At 53.3% G+C, this 18,110-nt stretch overlaps 6 protein-coding genes across 6 annotated transcripts; 3 read left to right on the top strand and 3 right to left on the bottom strand.

Moving 5' to 3' along the window:
- Positions 1-34: 34 nt before the first annotated feature.
- On the top strand, positions 35-3,541 carry RIA1 (Cytoplasmic GTPase/eEF2-like protein (ribosomal biogenesis); the record flags this gene model as incomplete). The annotated part of the gene is made up of 5 exons (XM_056212386.1): positions 35-97; positions 151-171; positions 220-1,163; positions 1,237-2,766; positions 2,812-3,541. The coding sequence occupies 5 exons, from the start codon at positions 35-37 to the stop codon at positions 3,539-3,541; spliced, it is 3,288 nt and encodes a 1,095-aa protein (XP_056072694.1).
- A 1,516-nt stretch (positions 3,542-5,057) lies between these two features.
- On the top strand, positions 5,058-6,224 carry N0V89_003585 (uncharacterized protein; the record flags this gene model as incomplete). The annotated part of the gene is made up of 2 exons (XM_056212385.1): positions 5,058-5,285; positions 5,340-6,224. The coding sequence occupies 2 exons, from the start codon at positions 5,058-5,060 to the stop codon at positions 6,222-6,224; spliced, it is 1,113 nt and encodes a 370-aa protein (XP_056072693.1).
- Positions 6,225-7,464: 1,240 nt separating this feature from the next.
- N0V89_003584 (uncharacterized protein) lies at positions 7,465-8,380 on the top strand (the record flags this gene model as incomplete). Its single annotated transcript, XM_056212384.1, has 2 exons — positions 7,465-7,473; positions 7,616-8,380. The coding sequence occupies 2 exons, from the start codon at positions 7,465-7,467 to the stop codon at positions 8,378-8,380; spliced, it is 774 nt and encodes a 257-aa protein (XP_056072692.1).
- A 351-nt stretch (positions 8,381-8,731) lies between these two features.
- Positions 8,732-9,913, bottom strand: N0V89_003583 (uncharacterized protein; the record flags this gene model as incomplete). Its single annotated transcript, XM_056212383.1, has 1 exon — positions 8,732-9,913. One exon carries the CDS (start codon positions 9,911-9,913, stop codon positions 8,732-8,734), a length of 1,182 nt encoding a protein of 393 aa, XP_056072691.1.
- Positions 9,914-10,579: 666 nt separating this feature from the next.
- Positions 10,580-13,879, bottom strand: CNH1_1 (Na+/H+ antiporter; the record flags this gene model as incomplete). Its single annotated transcript, XM_056212382.1, has 1 exon — positions 10,580-13,879. One exon carries the CDS (start codon positions 13,877-13,879, stop codon positions 10,580-10,582), a length of 3,300 nt encoding a protein of 1,099 aa, XP_056072690.1.
- Positions 13,880-15,551: 1,672 nt separating this feature from the next.
- N0V89_003581 (uncharacterized protein) lies at positions 15,552-18,017 on the bottom strand (the record flags this gene model as incomplete). The annotated part of the gene is made up of 1 exon (XM_056212381.1): positions 15,552-18,017. One exon carries the CDS (start codon positions 18,015-18,017, stop codon positions 15,552-15,554), a length of 2,466 nt encoding a protein of 821 aa, XP_056072689.1.
- Positions 18,018-18,110: the final 93 nt, after the last annotated feature.

The raw sequence follows: 18,110 nt of genomic DNA, 5'->3' as shown, positions 1-18,110 counted from the left end.
CTAGACCAGAGAAGAAGACCAGCGCGGCAGCAAAATGCCCGTCGTGGCGCCTGAGAAGCTGGTGTCGCTGCAGCAGGCGGCTGAAGGCATCAGAAACGTACCTCAAACCCCAGCGACACTCGTCCTTTGCTCCAAACTAACAGTGTGTAGATATGCATCCTCGCCCACGTCGTACGCTGTTCACACCTTCCCGTCCATCGTCACTGCTAAAGTCACCAGGACCATGGCAAGACCTCGCTCACCGACGCGCTCATCGCCACCAATGGCATCATATCTCCCAAGCTCGCGGGCAAGATACGATACTTAGACTCAAGACCGGATGAGCAATTGCGAGGCATCACTATGGAGTCTTCTGCCATTTCGCTATACTTCTCCCTTCTACGCCGATCTGCACCCGACGCAAAACCCGAACATAAGGAGTTCCTGATAAATCTCATAGATTCGCCCGGACACATTGACTTTAGTTACGAAGTCTCGACCGCCTCGCGCCTGTGCGACGGCGCTGTCGTCCTTGTAGATGCCGTGGAAGGCGTGTGTAGCCAGACTGTCACTGTGCTGCGACAGACGTGGATTGAGAAATTGAAACCTTTGCTCGTCATTAACAAGATGGACAGGCTAATCACAGAATTGAAAATGAGTCCAGGGGAAGCCTATACTCACCTGAGTAAGCTGTTGGAGCAGGTAAATGCCGTCATGGGCAGCTTCTACCAAGGAGAACGTATGGAGGACGACCTCCGTTGGCGGGAGAAGATGGAAGAGCGACTCGAAGCCGCGGCCGCTGAGAAAGAGAGCTCAAACTCTTCTATCCTCGACAATGGTGACAGCATAGACACAACTAATACTCCAGCCGAGTACGAGGAGAAGGACGACGAAGACATCTACTTCGCTCCTGAAAACAACAACGTCATCTTCAGTAGTGCCATTGACGGTTGGGCATTTACCGTCAGACAGTTTGCGAGCCTGTACGAGCGCAAGCTCGGCATCAAGCGCTCTGTATTAGAGAAGGTCCTATGGGGCGACTTCTACCTAGATCCCAAGTCGAAACGCATACTGGGCTACAAACATCTCAAAGGCCGGCATCTCAAGCCAATGTTCGTTCAGCTAGTACTCGACAACATATGGGCTGTGTATGAAGCCACTACGGGAGGTAACAATGGGAAGGGGTGCGTGGATTTCCTTTCCTCTTGCTTTTCGTTGTACATACTTTATCCAATATACTCATACATGCAACAACAGAGATCCCGCAATGGTAGAGAAGATCACCAAGTCACTCAACCTGACCATCCCAGCGCATGTTTTGCGATCCCGAGATCCACGAGCACTTCTGACTACTCTTTTCGCAGCTTGGCTTCCTCTGTCCACAGCATTGCTTGTCTCCGTAACAGAACATCTGCCGTCGCCTCCCAAAGCTCAAGCGGAACGGATACCTGAGATTGTTGACAACTCTCCCGGTGCCGATTATGTTGCGCCGGAAGTCAGAGACGCCATGGTTGAATTCAAAACCAAGGACGCGCCAGTGGTAGCTTATGTGAGCAAGATGGTCTCAATACCAGAGAGCGAGCTGCCGGAGAATAAGCGAAGAGGAGGAGCGCTCAGTGCTGAGGAAGCTCGAGAACTTGGTCGCAAGAAGCGCGCAGAGATTGCCCGACAGCAAGCATTGGCGAGTGGTGGTGCCAACGATGTTGAAAGTGTGACCGAAGCACTCAGCGGAGCTGCGATTGGGGAGTCGGAAACGCCAGAAGAGAACGAGGAAACTGAAGAAGAGGCAGAGCATTTGATCGGTTTCGCCCGCATCTACTCGGGCACGCTGAGCGTTGGTGACGAGGTCTACGTTCTGGGACCAAAATTCACACCAGCAAGACCGCATACTGCACCTGAGCCACAGAAAGTCAAGGTTACCGCACTCTACTTGATGATGGGACGTGGCCTAGAATCGCTGACCACGGTCCCAGCTGGTGTCGTCTTCGGCATCGGTGGTCTTGCTGGGCACGTTCTCAAATCAGGGACGCTGTGCTCGCAGCTTCCTGGTTCAGTCAATCTAGCCGGTATCAACATGGGTACGCACCCTATCGTGCGAGTTGCCCTGGAGCCGGAGAATCCATACGATTTGGACAAGATGATCAATGGCCTGAAACTGCTCGTTCAAAGCGATCCATGTGCCGAATACGAAGTGCTACCGAGTGGTGAGCATGTCATTCTCACGGCTGGCGAGTTGCATCTCGAAAGGTGTCTGAAGGATCTCAAAGAGCGCTTCGCAAAATGCGAGATCCAGGCTGGTGCTCCTATTGTGCCTTACCGCGAGTCAATCGTTGCTGCCGCAGAGATGAACCCGCCAAAGGATCCGAATCTCCCACGTGGAACTGTCATCGGTGTGACGGTGAGCAAACAGGTCACTGTTCGCCTGCGCGTCCGTCCACTGCCAGCAAACGTAACAGAATTCCTTGGTAAGAATGCTGGAGCGATCAAGAGGCTCTTTAGCGATCAAAGGGATGAAGAGGAGCGGCAGCGAATCGCTCATGATACGCCTGCCGAGGGTCCGGTCGTGGAGCAAGATGGCATGCAGGAAGCCGAACAGCTGGAGACGGGCCATACCTTGACTTTCGACGAGTTCAAAAAGCAGCTGCAGGACGCTTTTGACGACGAAGACAACAAAGCTCAACGAGAAGTGTGGACGAATGTCATCGAGACGATCGCGGCCTTCGGACCGAGGAGGATAGGGCCCAACATCCTCGTAGATGCGACTAAAGAGGGCATCTGTACCAAACCGTAAGCCCCCTAGAGTCTCCCCTCAATCACTGCTAACACATACAGCCTTCGCGACTCTTCCTCGCCCGACCCAAAACACTCAGAGCAATCCACATCCACCATAACCGCGCAATCCCTCACCGACAAAATCACCTACGCCTTCCAGCTCGCCACCGCCCAAGGACCACTCTGTGCCGAGCCCGTCCAAGGCATCGCCGTCTTCCTCGAAGAAGTCACCCTCTCCCTCCCCGAAGAATCAGAAAACAGCTCCGAGCGCATGGGCCGCCTAACGGGCGAAATCATCAAAACAGTGCGCTCTTCCATCCACGCCGGCTTCCTCGACTGGTCCCCCCGCATGCTCCTCGCAATGTACACGTGCGAAATCCAAGCCTCGACCGACGTCCTCGGCCGCGTCTACGCCGTTCTCACTCGGCGCCACGGACAGATTCTCTCGGAAACCTTGTCATCTACGTCCTCGGCGTCTACAACGGGCAACCAGACGTTCACCATCAGCGCGCTCCTCCCCGTGGCTGAGTCCTTCGGCTTCAGTGACGAGATCCGGAAGCGTTCTTCAGGCAGCGCGTCGCCGCAATTGCGCTTTGCGGGCTTTGAGATGCTGGACGAGGACCCGTTTTGGGTGCCGTTTACGGAGGATGAGCTCGAGGATTTGGGGGAGCTGGCTGATAAGGAGAATGTGGCGAAGAGGTATATGGAGAGGGTTAGGAGGAGGAAGGGGATGGTGGTTCAGGAGGTGTTGGTCAAGGATGCGGAGAAGCAGAAGAATTTGAAGAGGTAGATGGGGTTTGGAGGAGGATGGGGAGAAAGTAGGAGCGTAGGGGGAGTGGAGCGTATGAGCAGGCTGAATTGAAATGTTTATCACTACTAAGATTTGGGTGTTGCTTTGCAGACGGGAGATGCATAAGGGACACACTAAAGTTTGCCCATCATCCACTAATTGTTCAAGTCTATTGGACCAAAGAGTCTCGTGTGTATCAACACGTGGGATTGTAGGAGCCGATTTAATGAACGCACAGCCCAATTTAGGCTTGATCGTTTTACACCTCGGAGTACTTGTCGTTGCAAGGCTTCCTGGCGTCGACGACCATAGTTGTTCCGTCCAGCTTATGATCAAAAAAAGCGAATAAAAGGCCTGATTAGTCTCCAACTCTTCGAGGTATGCTCCCGTTCGAATTTCAATCGAAGGTTTCCACTAAGTGCAAAGCACTCACCTGGACGCCGACCAACAATCGTCCCACTGGACAATTTCGTCCTCTAGGAGATGTTCTACGCATTCAGACACCCTGATCGCACTGTAGTAAGTGACCAGACAAACTGGACTCAGTGGATATTTAGACTTCGCCAACCGTACAAACGTCACGCCGTGGACTTTGTTGAAGAATGGAACACTACTCGAATCGAAATCGCTGGGTGCATCCCCTGGCTCGTCTCATGTCTTGTCGGTATTGTTTGGACGGCGAAAGGTGGTGATGCGCAGACCGCCTTGACGGGTTGCTAGCTTTATATTGAGCTTCGGTACTGGTGCGTATCTTCAATTTGAGCTGGTAGCTTTGACTGACTAATAGTATTATATTGTAGTCATGATTGCGTTGCTTGATGTGATTAGTGGTGTGGAGACAGTTGGCAGAGGCGTTGCCCGAGATTGACTTCATGGAGCGAGAGAAGCTCTGGATACATGGTCGACTCAAGCGCGGGTGTGCATAAGTCTCCTAGCTCAAGGGATTCGTAACAGCAGGGCGTGCGGCGATGATTTTCATAGCATTACAAACCGGCTTAATGTTGTGTTAGCCATTCAAAATGCTCGCTCGCAACTTGCGTACGACCTATTTTTATTGAATTTCCTAGTTTACTGATGTGACGCGTATGTGAATCGAGTGGAGTAAAGCAAATATCGCGGCCGAGTCTACGGAAATTATGCCAGAAGCACTCAGTACCTATCTTGCAGTGGGAGTCACTTTGCGTGGTTTATGATACCGAAGCTTTCTACTGTCTACCCTGGCTGCTATGGTGTTGGCTAATCTGGGCGAGTTCACGTCTACGTGAAACGAGCATTGTCTGTGATGTGAACTGAAGTGAGTGCAATAGGCTAGCGCTAAAGTTATCTTTAGGCCTGAAGCTTAGCTTCTCACGTGACAATGACGCGTCCACCCCGGGTCAGGCGGCGGAGACAGTGGAACACCAGAACGCTGACAGGTAGCCTTGGCTCGGCCCTTTGTCTCGCACTGCCTCTATCGTGATCTTCTCTTCTACCATCCCCTTTACACCTGCCAACTTCTTTCCTGTACCATTTCACGATGGTCTCGCGCACTTTGAACCTGGCGCTGGCCGCCGCAGGGGCGGCGAGTGCGATTCTCATCCCTCCCGAGGTGTCCGCTGCGGAGCTCAACCTCGGGGACGATATGGCCATGGAAATCGCTGCCAGCTCATACCCCCGTAGTGTTTCTCTCGACTGCGCGACTTGCGAGTTTGCTTCCAAGGATGGAGACGACTTTGCGTGGACGCAGCGCAACGGCAACTCTTTCGTAAGCTGCTTCTCGGCTGTTGCACCCGGATGACAGCTACTGACATGTGGGCAGATGCTCGACTTCGAAGTAGGACCTCACGAAGACTCCCTCACCATCGATGGTATCCAGCTGTACCCTCCGACCTTTGGCTACTTCGCCCAGCCGTTCCGCGTCGCCCAGGTCAACCCCGATGGCGAGAACCTACCCCTCCGCGTCACCGGCTACACATTCCACTACAACTCCGCTGAAACCGTATCTGAGGCGGGCATCGAGCTTATTCCTATGATTTTCCAAATCAACTCTATCGAAGAAAAGGCAGTGAATCCTCCAGCGCTCACCATCAACCTTCTCAAGGACCCGAACGGCAAGCTCATGATTGCATCCTTCCAGACCACGAAGCCTGAGGATAAGAGCCCTATCGATCAGGAGAAGGAGTGCCAAAAATGGCCGCTATATTGCAAGTGGAAGGCCATTATGGCCGAAAGGATCAACGGCCTGAAGTCGCACATGGGACACATGGGTGGCAAGGCAGGCTGCCACAAGCACAAGGGCAACCCCATGGCTGGGGAGCTTTATGAAGGCAAGCCGCCGCACCGATTCCGCCCTGGACACGCACACATGGGAGGACATCGCGGACATCACGGCCATCGCCACCACCGTCACCACCGCGTCCACATGATGCTTCGACGCGCCTTCCTCACCATCTTCATTCCCATCCTGATCGGTATCTTCGCTGGCACACTCACGTACCTCATTGGTATGGCTCTTGGCTGTGTCATCGCTATCGCCGTCGCCAAGTTCCGCGGCCAATCAGTCTACGAGAGCGTCGCCCAAGAGGAGGCTGTGGATGTCGAGGACGGCGGCGAAAAGGAGGTCTACGCCGAACTTCCCGAGTACGATGCTCCTCCCGTCTACGAGGAGGCTGTCGAGAAGGAGGTCGTTGAGCGCCAGGAGTAGATTAGCACATCCAGCACGTGCACTTGTAGGAACTACCTAGTTTCAAACTGGCAGGATGCGTTATTTGACTATGGCAACAAACCGACTTTGTAGTTCCTGGCGCATTACGGTTTCTTGATCTGTTTAGACTCCTTTTCTCACGAATCCCATTTGTATCATATTCATATTTGTAGCTGTTGCGCTTGTTGGTGTCGGTACAATGCAAAGTATCCAGTTGCAATTGCCCTGTTCATCCTTTTCGCCTTGCCACTTGCTCTTGCCTCGTCAAGAAACCTTACATCAGTGTTCCGTGCTAAGTGCTATAAACGCCCTTGCCCTGTCAATCGTTCTTGCTCTGTTATTCTTGGTCCGTCGTTCATGCCTTTCACGCTGCGCTGCACTGCGCTCTTACCCCCGCCCCCACCAACACAGCCTCGTCTCATCTCCAACCTGCAGCCTTCCACAAATTCCTATCGCCTGCAGCATGCCTCCATACCCATTTACTGCTCACTCTCGCAGCCGAGCCCATACTGTATCCCACCGCAGAACGACACTTCGTCGTGATGCGCCTACTCAACGCTTCCACGATCCGTCTCGAGTCCTTCCACAATGAAGCGACCACGCCGCGTTATGCCATCCTGAGCCACACTTGGGGCGAGGAGGAGGTCAGCTTCCAAGATCTGGAGTATATCGGCACGCACCCGGAATCTACACGAACACGCACACGCATACTACCGAGTCAAGGCTTCTACAAGATTCGGAAATGTTGTGCGCAAGCATTAGCTGACGGATTCGTAAGTCTTGCCGTCTTGGATGGGCGGTGCCCGTAAATTGTGAAACCGTTTAAGGTCACTCTTTCGATTTCACCGCCTCTTCCTCGAGGTCCTATCCAGACAGGCCTTGCTAATCGATCCGTCGGATCTAGCAATACGCCTGGGTTGACACGTGTTGCATCGACAAAACTAGCTCAGCTGAGCTCTCCGAGGCTATCAACAGTATGTTTAAGTGGTACAGGAATTCTGCAATATGCTACGCTTACCTGGAAGACATACGTGATTTCGTTGCAATCCGAGGTGGCAGGGAAACCTCTTACATGCGCGAAGACGCCAAGGTGGAGAGGCAAGGAGGTGAAAGCTTGAATGGATCATACCTGGCGAAGGCGCGATGGTTCACGAGAGGTTGGACATTGCAGGAACTCATCGCGCCAAAACAAATTATGTTCTTTGCGAACGGGTGGAGGCCTCTAGGAAGGAAGGCGAACATGCGAGAAGTGCTGCACACCATTACAGGCATCGAACCAATCTGCTTGGTACGTTGGTCACCCCGACTGCATCTGTGTACACCGTTCTAGTCGGTGTCGACTTACGGTACTTGCACTGTGCGCATTTATGGTTTTCATGAACATGAACTAGGATTCTCAAGTTTTTACTGATGAGGCACAGATGGGAGCCGATCTAGGATCCGTAAGCGTGGCGGAACGGATGAGATGGGCAAGCAAGAGAGAGACAACAAGGACAGAAGACATTGCTTATTGTTTACTCGGGATCTTCGATGTGAATATGCCGCTTCTATACGGCGAGGGTGAGAAAGCATTCACACGGCTACAAGAAGAAATCATGAAGAACTCTGACGATCAAACAATCTTCGCGTGGGTACCTAGCAGCGCCGGGTCTTCCGACATACTGAATATGGACGACATCTCCTTCCAATACATGCAACTTCAAGGACACGTACCAGTCACCAAGTCGGACGAGCTTGTTGAGTCTAATGAGATCGACATCACGCCCACGAACGTTCGTGGAATTTTCGCGAATCATCCAAATGACTTCAGGTCACCGTCAGTCTTGACACCTAGGATAATAGCGCTCCAAGCCAGCCTCGACGCCGACGTTGAGCAACCCTACATGCTGACCAATAAAGGAGTAGAGATAACCTTGATTATGATCACGCTGGTACCCACAGCCAAGATATCTGTAGCTGTGCTGGGCTGCGCAGAAAGAAATTTCTCTGACTCACTTATCGGTATTATCGTGCAGGCAGATCCCAATAAGCCGATGCAGTTATACCGACGAGAGGGCTACGGTTTGGTGCGAGTGTGGACGCATGATCTGGTCAATGAAGGGAAAGCGCGGAGGGTATATCTGAGCAAAAGGCCTTTGATCCAGGGTGTGATCTAGGGTTATGAAGCAACTTATGAGCCGATTTGTTAACCTTGCTTTAGTTGAATCTAGCCTGTCCGTTCTGGTTCCCTCGAAGCATTCTGGTTTAAAAACATGAAGGGCGTTGTATTCATCCGAAGCCGGCGTTTCTCAAGGGACTTCTGCTTATCTACTTCTTAGCCTCGCTACCTGTCATTGGAGTCGACGTCACTACCCTGCACAGGTAAAGGCAAGTCACCGCAAACAGCAAACCAGGCGCTGGTAAACTATATCGAAGGCGTGAACGTACGCTACGAGCCTTCCCCGCGGGCTCCTATCATGGCTCCCAATTGCTCACCCACGGCACACTTTCCAGAAAACGCTCCAAAATCACGCATCCGCAACCCAATCCTCAAATACACTCTTCACCTCCATCAGCTCATTATTAAACTCCCCCCAATTCGGATCACTCGGCGGCGTCCCCACCTTCCCCCTATAATGCCTAAACACCACCTCCGCATCATAACTCGCCTGTTTCACGCAAGCCGGATAATACTGCGAATTCCTCTGGCTCGCATAGCACGCTTCAAAGTCCGCTGGCGTGCCTTCCTCCACCGTAACCCATTCCCAGATCACATTTCGAATAACCTTTCTAGAGAGAGTCCACCAGCTTTCCACACCCGTAGCATGGTCCCCCGCGAAGGTGAAGTTTGAAACGAGAATGTTCTGCGCGAAACCAGTGAGGTTGGTGGTCGCAGACGAAGGCGCAGAGTTAAGCATCGTGTCGAATTGGATTTGCGCGCCCATGAACGCTCGCCTACACGTTACATTACGCACTTCGACGCCATCCGTCGCGTGGTCGAACGCAAGACACGTGCCCACAGGCCTATTATTCTGCCCCGCGCGAAAGTCGATATCAACGTTAGATATAGACACATTCTTCACGCTCCCCATTTCAAACGCGAAATTGTCGAAACCAGCGTATATCCCATTGATACCCTCCGCCGTGATGTTCAACCTGTCGAAGTGCAGATCCGAGCTATTTCCCTGCAGGCGGAACACTCTGTCCTGTATGTTCTTGAAGTGCAGGTTCGACACGGAGACGTCAGAGGAGGAATTCGTAATCCACACGAAGGGATATCCGCCCTGCTTCGGGCTCCAGTTCGTGCGCTGATACCACCAGTACGCGTTTCCGTCGACGACGCCCGAGCCGGTGACGCTGCGGATGCGCACGCCGGTCGCGTTGGCGATGGTGAAGACGGAGCGCTGCCTGTTGGCGTAGTATGTGAGTTGGGAGGCGGCGAGGATGAGGGTGCCTTCGATTTGGAAGTCGCAGTTGCGGCAGGGGGAGAAGTCGAGGGGGGTGAAGAGGCTGTAGGATTGGTTGGCTGGGAGGACAATGGTGCCGCCGTTGCCGCATTGTTTGAGGGCGTCGTTGATGGCGGGGGAGTCGTCGATGGCTTCGTAGCCGTTGGCGAGGGGCGTGCATGTATTGGATGGAAGTGATTGAGTGACTACGCAAAGGGTGAGCAGTGCGAGTGGAGTGCTGTGGATGAGAGAGGACCACATCATGATCTCTCTTGGTTCCCTGGATGAGCGAAAGATGTACAGTCGCCGAAGCCATGTGTTGATCGGCCGCCATCTCTTATAGCTCTGAGCGGGCGTATGACTACAAAAGGTAGTTACGTTGTAGTATGCATCGATGTCGTATTGTATGCAATGCAATGCAGTCGTTGCATGCGTGAGTGTGATGTTCCTGCTACATTCGGGTTCTCGCCCTGTACCCATATTGCTTGATGTACCTCGTAATTAACCGTTCATTCGCAAACCATTTCCTTCACCTAGTATTAAACAAAACAGGGTAAATAGGCCAGCAACTGTAAAAGGTAATGAAGCGATGGTAAACTTTATCGAAAACTTTAGCGTGTTTTTCTAAAGGCAAAAACACAGTCAAGGACAAGAGGCTACCGCTGTAGAGTCGATGTATGTAGTATCATAACCGCTCTAACCAACTCTACCTCTACGATGGTATATGCACCGCTTCAACGCATGAAATGAACAGATTCCAAAGATCAGAGCCCCTACATCTTCGCTATGCTTACGCATGCAGCCACACCCGCCTCATATGCATTGGTAACATGATAGGAATTGTGGGATAGATCGCCGGGCCGCTAATAATGATCAAACGCCCGATGTACTCCGGAAGCTTGAGAAAGACAGGGAATGGACGTCGGCACCTCACTTCTTCCACCTCAGCTTACTCAACGGGCCCTTCCTGCTACTCTCAGCCGCCCCCTTCTCGTCCTTATCCTCTTGTGCTCGCTCGTCTTTGGTCGGGATTCTCGGCTGCTCTGCGAACCGGATGCCTGGTGCTTTCCGAGCAGCCGCCTGCTGTTGCGCTGCGTGCGATCCGCGACCTGTCTCGAGGGGGTCACCACCCTCTTCAGCGTCAGAATCCGATTCGGGGGACGACTCGTCGCCGCTTCCCATGCCCAACGCACCGAGACGACGCTTGCGCTCAGCTGCGGTTTCGCCTACGTCCATGTGCGACTTGGGCGGTGGCTGAGAGGGATCAATCGTTCGGCGCGCCGTGTTGGCGGGTGATGAGGAGCTCGTAAGGGCGGCCATACGACGCTTGTTCTCTGCTGGTGTCTCTTCAACGTCGTCGTCGGAGATTTCTAGCGCATTGCCAGCGTGTGCGCCTGGAGAGCCCGATTGCTCAGTCGCCTCGCGGCGGCGGCGCTGGGCTGCAGTTTCGCCTTTACCTTTGTCCATAGAAAATTTTGCAAGGTTCTGGCGTACGTCGTGGAAGGGAATGTCCTCGTCGTCGCTATCGACAAGGGTGAGTCCCTCAGGGCCGCGCTTGCGCTCTTCCTGTCTCGCTTCTGGCGACTCGATGCGATGAATTTCGGCTTGTCCTTCCTCGCCCACAACAGGTGGTACTTTCGCGGAGGAAGCGGCGCCTCGGCGAGTGGCGTCCTTCGCATCTTGATGAGCCTCGCGTTTGATACCTTCGGGGACGTCGCTCTCTTGGATGAACTTAGCGCGTGCCTTTGGCTCCATACTGGACATTTGCTGAATGAATTCGGCTTTGCTCATCCGTCGTCCACCAGCTGTAACTGTGAAACGAATGCGATCGTCATCTGCGTCAACCGTAGGCTTCTTCTTTTTGCCTTCAGTCTCTCCATGCCCTTTCGTCGAAACCTCAGCCTCATGCTGCTTGTGCGCCGGAACACCCACGTACGTTCCCATCTTGCGTAGGCTCTGCATTGCACGGCCGCTTGATTCTGCCATCGAAGACTTACGATCGACACCAGGACGGTCTCCTTTAGGTTGAGCGGGAATGTCGTACTTCTTGATCACCTCACCATCTTCGTCTTCAACAATGATGGTGTTGCCGAATTGATAAGCAAGCGCAGGGCCTCGCTTCTCCGGCCTCTGAGCCCTGGGGGGTTCGGCGGGTCCAGCTTCCGTGTGATGATGTCTGCCTGAAAAGCTTTCCATACGTTTGCGCCATTTGCTTGGGTGTTCCAATGCGTTGATTGCTTTTCCAGGTGCTTCTTCCAGTGCACCACCATGTTCAGTTTGAGCAACACCGTGCTCAACGTCCTTTACTCTTGCAAGTCGTGCTGCTTCCTGGTTGTCATGCTCTAGCCGTTCTTCAGAGTCTTCGCCCGGACGACTCTCGCGGATACCCAGAACGTTGCCCTCTTCATCCTCGATTACAGTCTTGTCACCCTCCTGGTATAACTCCTCTTCAGAAAATGTCCTTCTCTTCTCTCTAGCGGTCGCAGATCCTTCTGGCGAGTCGTCGCTAGGCACAGCGAGAGTATCCGAGTCTCTCTCTTGCAACGGCGAGGCAGTCTCATATGGGTCACGGTTCCCCCTATTAGGCATGATGGCGGACTGTGAGACTGGCCCACCAGGACCGCGTCCACTGTCCCAACCTCGGCCCCTTCGGCGAGCAGAAGGCCGCAAAGAACTGGCACGGCTTTCCCCTTCTTCCTCCTTCTGACGTCGTAGGAATGCGCCTGGGATTCCAACACTCGGTAGCCCGCCCGGTCCGGTGGTCTCTTTCTCGTCGAACGAGGACTCGGAAGGTCGGCGACCAAGAGACATTGACGATTTGGAGCGCGATTGGATGCGCGGAAGACGGTCCATCCAGCTAGGTCCATCCTCGTTCGCTTGGGTGTAAGATAGCGAGATTGTCAACGTGTTGATGTGTTTTCCGAGCGTGAAAACCGCTATTGAACTTCCGTGCACCAGAATACTGCAAATAACTAGGAAACATGTAATCGGCCATATCAATTCGATAACGTTGCGGTGCGGGAACCCTGGTGGCGGTATTTCAGCCAAAGGTGTTGTTTCTTCCGTCTCCAGTTCTGCTCTCGCCAAAATAGCAACAAAGAGACCGCCGACTCCGATGGGACCAAAGTGTCCGGCGAAAAGTGCCTCGCGCCAAGTCTTGATGTCCGGTATCAAAGGCTTGAGTGCAAGCATGACCGGTATGCGGCGGAAGAACAGAACGAGGAGACCGAGCACGACCAGTCGCCACGGCGTTATACCGAGAACGTCCGAGTTGAACTGCTCCCACGGGATGATAGTCCCGAAAAACACAAAGAATGCCAAGTTGATCAATAAGTCGATAACGTTGGACACATGCGACTCTTCCGTCTTTTCAAGAAACCAGCCGTCGTTTGAAAAGCCAACTCCGCAGGCAAATCCAACGAGTAGATCGTCCATACCAAGCATACTTCCAGAACCAGCACAGAACAGGGCCAGAACGAAATAGAACACGAGGAAACTCTCACGGTCAACCAGGTCACGGTCGTGTGCATATCGAATGGCGCGACGAGCCGCATATCCGACACAGACGCCGTAAACAGCACCAAAGATACATTCGTATAGAATGGTGTAACAGAACCAGTGGAAAGCGACCTTATCAGGGTGATGGTGATAGCGAATGATGTAGATGGCCAGGTAAACAAACGGGAAGGCCATGCCGTCGTTGCAGCCAGACTCAGCGGAAAGCAAATCTCGCAAATGTTTGGGTACACGCTTTGCGAACTTTCCCTTTCCGACGACGGAGGAGGCCAGGACGGGGTCGGTAGCGGTGACACAGGCCGCCACACAAAGGCTGTCAAGCCAGTTCAGACGGCTTCCAAACAGCCACCATATGAACAAGCTTGTGATAAGCCAGCCAAAGGTCATGACCGGGATCAAAAGTAGCGTGACCGACTTCCAGTGCTTCTCCATGTATGCGCGGGGCAATTCGACACCGACAGCGAAACATTGTACGACGAGGACAATGCGAGAGAATTCCAGCGTGATCAGGTCGACGTTACCCCAATCATCAGGGTTTATGAGGTTTGCGGCGTGCGGGCCGAATATGATACCGCATAATGTTGCGACGGTAGCTTCGCCAATGTACAGGCGCTCTTTGATGACCGACGAGCACAACATGAACAGGCTGGTGAAGCCGCCGAGGATGATGTACACCAAGTGCGGCTTGGTTATGGAAAGGTGCTCCCACGCCATGGGGACGCGCTGTATCTTCTAGGTCTATCGGGTGTATGTGTAACCGGACTCTTGCCCCAAAAGAACGGCGGGTGGCACGCGGTCGCACTCGAGTGGTAGGCGTACAAGGTCTTATAATCTAGAGAAAGTGAATAATGGAAATGCAAACGAGTGCAGCGTGTGTTATGTGGGCAAGATGACGTCGTTGCCGATTTCTGAGGGTGCAGAGGTTCGGCTGCTCGCGCGGTTGAGAAACGAAGCCTTCAATGTAGGCATGTATGTAGTCGCCCAGTCGCCCTCCCTCAACGTGCCGTGGAGGCTCTTTGTGTTCTGGTGGAAGGTGGTGGTGAATGCGGAAGGTGCGAGCCGTGGTGCTGTCGCCGCGGTACTCTTTGCGAGCTCAAGTCAGTGAAAGTTGCGCAACGAGAGGCAAAAGGTGGTGTTGGCGGGAACGATCGGGTAGCTTACAGAGGGCTAAGGCACGAGCGGCTCCTCGACGATTGGGACCCAAAGGCCTCGGGTTTCCTATCTTTTCCGTCTGCTTGGTCGCTACCAGATGCGGAACCTTGGGCAGTCACAATGCGGCGACAATGCACTCCAATGCGCGCAACTGGGCTCTTTGGAAGTCGGAGGTCGCGCTGGAGAGGCCTCGCAGCGCAGAGTCTGCAGCAGATAATGGGTGACGAAAGCACAGGATGGTAGCCATGTTTTGATGCTAGCGCACGTCTACGGTCTTGGGAGCGCCTGGGCTCGCGCTTGGCTGATCACATCGAGAGCCCCACGCAGAAACATGCTTCCCTGCCATGCAAAGACAAGGCAGGCAAGCAACTGCTCGACCGGAACACGGCAGCAGAAACCTACAAGCAATAATCTCACGTCCCACATCCCGAAGCTTGCTCACCGAAGACTCATCACAGTGAAGCTTGAAGTTTCGTCAATGCCCTGTCAACCGCCAAGTACACCTCCAAGCGAACGCGGGAAGCCGCAAACGACAGACATGTTTGCACGATTGCCACTGGCTGACCTTTGCTGAACATACAGCTCGCGAAGTCTCTTCGCATCACATGATGGCTGAGCTGCAAGTAAACTGCACATCAACTGCAGCCAGAAGATCCATCATGCCAACGTCCACGAATCAGGCCCGCTTATTGGTGCCGCGAGCGTGGGGTGCGGCACGCCAAAAGTCCCAATCTGGAGAGAGGTCGCGGGGGGGATAACACTGCAGGTGGACCGCACGAACAGATACTCAGCAAGCCTTCTGAAGGTCTAATATGATATTGAAGACGATGAGTATCGACATGCGAAGCGCTATATGCACAAGCTCCCGCTGCGCTAGATACAGTGTCCGTCAACCCCAAAAAGAAGCGCCCAATAGATACAGTTGAGGCTGTCTTGTCAAACACCCTGTCACCGATCATACTCCATATATTTCAGCCCAAGCCCCGAAAGCCCAATGTCAATACCAATGACAGTGCTAGGATATACCGACCTACCGACCAAACACCTCCAGGGTTACCCCAGATGCAAAACAAAGGAGATAAACAAATGAAATTGTGACGCCTACTCGCCCAGGAACCAACATTAAACGCCAAAACAAAACATTATGCGATGCAGAGGTCGTTGAAATGACCCATTGTGTCGTTTTTTTGGCATCCCGGTTCGTGTCGTCATGAAGAAACGTCATTGTTGTGCATCAGTTGCCGACCGGTAGCCATGTTCGCCTCTCGTCCATGGATCGGCTGTGGATGCGGCTTCCTGGTGTCAGCGGAATTTCAACCCGACTTCGCCCGCCACCCGGACTGTTATCTCCTGACTCTCCTTCGCTATCATCGTCGTATGCTGATAATCTAGCAAAATAATCCGACAATCCATGTGTCGGTGAAGCAATCGTTTCATAAAGTGGTGGAGGCGTCTCCAGCGGTGGCGGAGGCTCTTCCTCTTCAAATGGCGGTGGGTTGAACGAGGGCGCTCTAAGGAGGTGCATGGGCCGTTGAACCTGCCCGTCCGTCGGGCCGCCAATGTGCGCTGCCTGAGGCCGTGCGAGCCCTGGGCTAGGGATAGAAACCTCCGAGTTATCACGCGAACGTCCCAAGGAGCCCAATGTAGGCACCATCGAAGGAGGCGAGGTACGGCGCACAGGCGCTCCAGGACATCCACATTGCGGCATCTGTTGGTCTGCCGTCGGAGATTCAGGAGATGAATATGCAGGCAGGGCGGTGTTTGCCTGCGTAGCCTGGCACGAGAGAATGTGGAATGGCGAGTCAATGGAGATCTCGAAATGGCGCCTCTTCGTCGGGTCGTTCTGGTCCGGTTTCGAAAGACGCATTACGATCTTGATCCAGTGGTGGACCTGAATGTTCTGATATGTCGTGTCGAAGTGTAGCCTGCTGGTCTTATCCTTCTCCTTCATGTTGTGACAGCTCGGCAACTGAACGTTGAATTCCATCTCTGTTGGTCCAATGTTGACGTCTCCAGTGGATAAATCACCTAATAGATTGGTCGGATCCTGGACTGTAACATCTTCTCCTCGAGAGGCGGCCGCTCTCTGGTCGTACGGGACTCCACCTCCAGAAACGATTCGCATCGTGCTACCAGGAAAAGTGCTCGTCGCTGGACCATCAGCTCGTTTCTCGAATAGTTGTACTTTCCGGACGGGTTCCATCCGGTGTACCCGCTTGTTTGAACAGAAATACTCGATGTTTTCTGTAACGAACACCTTTATTCTGTGGCACTGCACTTTCGCAAGCGGTGTCAGCTTGAACGCAATCGGTACCTGAGCTCCAAGAGGGAACGATTTTCCGGATATGACAATGTCGTAGTGCAATTGATCTTCCCAGCTTCGGCTGATGGCTATTGGTTCAACCTGCTCCAGCGAGCCCTCTGCGGGAGCTCGAATAAGGGTCACCTCTTTGACACCGACAAGATTGGCACGGAAGGCTCCTGCGCGTTCGATAGTTGTCTCCAATTCATATTTTACAGAGCCAAGTTCAACGTCGATTGTTTCAGGAAGGTGACTGTCGAGTGGCAATTCGAAGTTGTACATGTACGTCCCAGGGTTGAAGCTTCGGTAACCTTTCTGTGCTATGGTGGGCCCACCTGACGGTGATTCGCCTTTGCCGAAACTACGCGATTGGTTCACCTGCAGAGATAGTCGCTTTGCTTCCTTGGTACTCAGGTTTGTAGATGATGCATTCGGTGAGTTGGTCGAACCGCCTCTCGGTGCTTGCAGATTCGTAGTTGAGCCCTTGAACAATTCAACTTGATCCGCGCCGGTCCCTGCTTCGGCAGTGGGGAACTGAGCGTTAAAGAATGGCCATGTATGGCTCATGATCGTGTCAATTTCTTCAAATTCGGTCTTCTTGGGAGGTATGCCTGAAGAAGATGTCAGGATTAGTTTTATGTGGTCGTTGAATGCATGCTTACCTTCGGGCCACTTTGTGAGTGCCTTTCCGCGGAACTTGAGCGTGATGGCCTTGATCTTGGTCGGTTTCGTCACTTTGAGGTTAAGTGTCCCCCGAAGCATTGCTGTGCTACGATCCGACGAATCAGACTGTTCGAATCCCTGGAGAAAAAGCACGGGTTCTGTAAGTGTGACACCGACGCTGACACCATTTCCAGATGCCAAAGGTTTATCCTCGGCAAGCGTTTTCACGCTACTACTCATCATGCTTTTTACTGACGACCTCGCAGACGAACGATGGCTCTCAACTAATGCAGGCCGGGGCCCGCCCGCGGCGCTGAGGCCGATAGAGCCTCTCGGTGTAGACCTCATCTCGCCTGTCGCAACTGACCACCTCCTACTCTCGGGTGGGGACGAGTCGGGTGTGCTCACACTACTCGTCGACGATCGCGGAGTAGTGCCGACGGCGGGTTGTGGAGGAGGATTCGCAAAGTGCGAATCAATGAAAGACCGAAGGAAACGTTTGGCGTTATCGCGTGGGCCTGCCAGCTTTTCGATAATGTAGGATTTGCTGGTGGATTGCCGTCTAAAGAGTAGCGGGTCGGGTGCCACGCGAGCGATGTGAATGCGGTGAGGTCTGCGATTGCGGCCTTGGAAAAGGCAGCGGCGTGTGCTTTCTGGGTCGTGTAGGTGGTCGGGTATGTACGAGAGTGTTCCACGGTCCGTGTATATGGAGAGGTATTCTCCAGTGGCTGTCATGACGGGTAAGCGTGATGTCAAGCGGGGGCGACAACAACAACAACAACAGTGGGACTGCAGAACATGGAGGATGGCGCGAAGGAGCAGCTATAA

The sequence above is a fragment of the Didymosphaeria variabile genome (genome assembly GCF_027946475.1).
Source record: "Didymosphaeria variabile strain IMI 356815 chromosome Unknown scaffold_3, whole genome shotgun sequence".
Taxonomy (NCBI): Eukaryota; Fungi; Ascomycota; class Dothideomycetes; order Pleosporales; family Didymosphaeriaceae; genus Didymosphaeria; species Didymosphaeria variabile.
The sequence above is the reverse complement of the archived record's forward strand: the minus strand, read 5'-3'. Positions and strand labels throughout refer to the sequence as shown.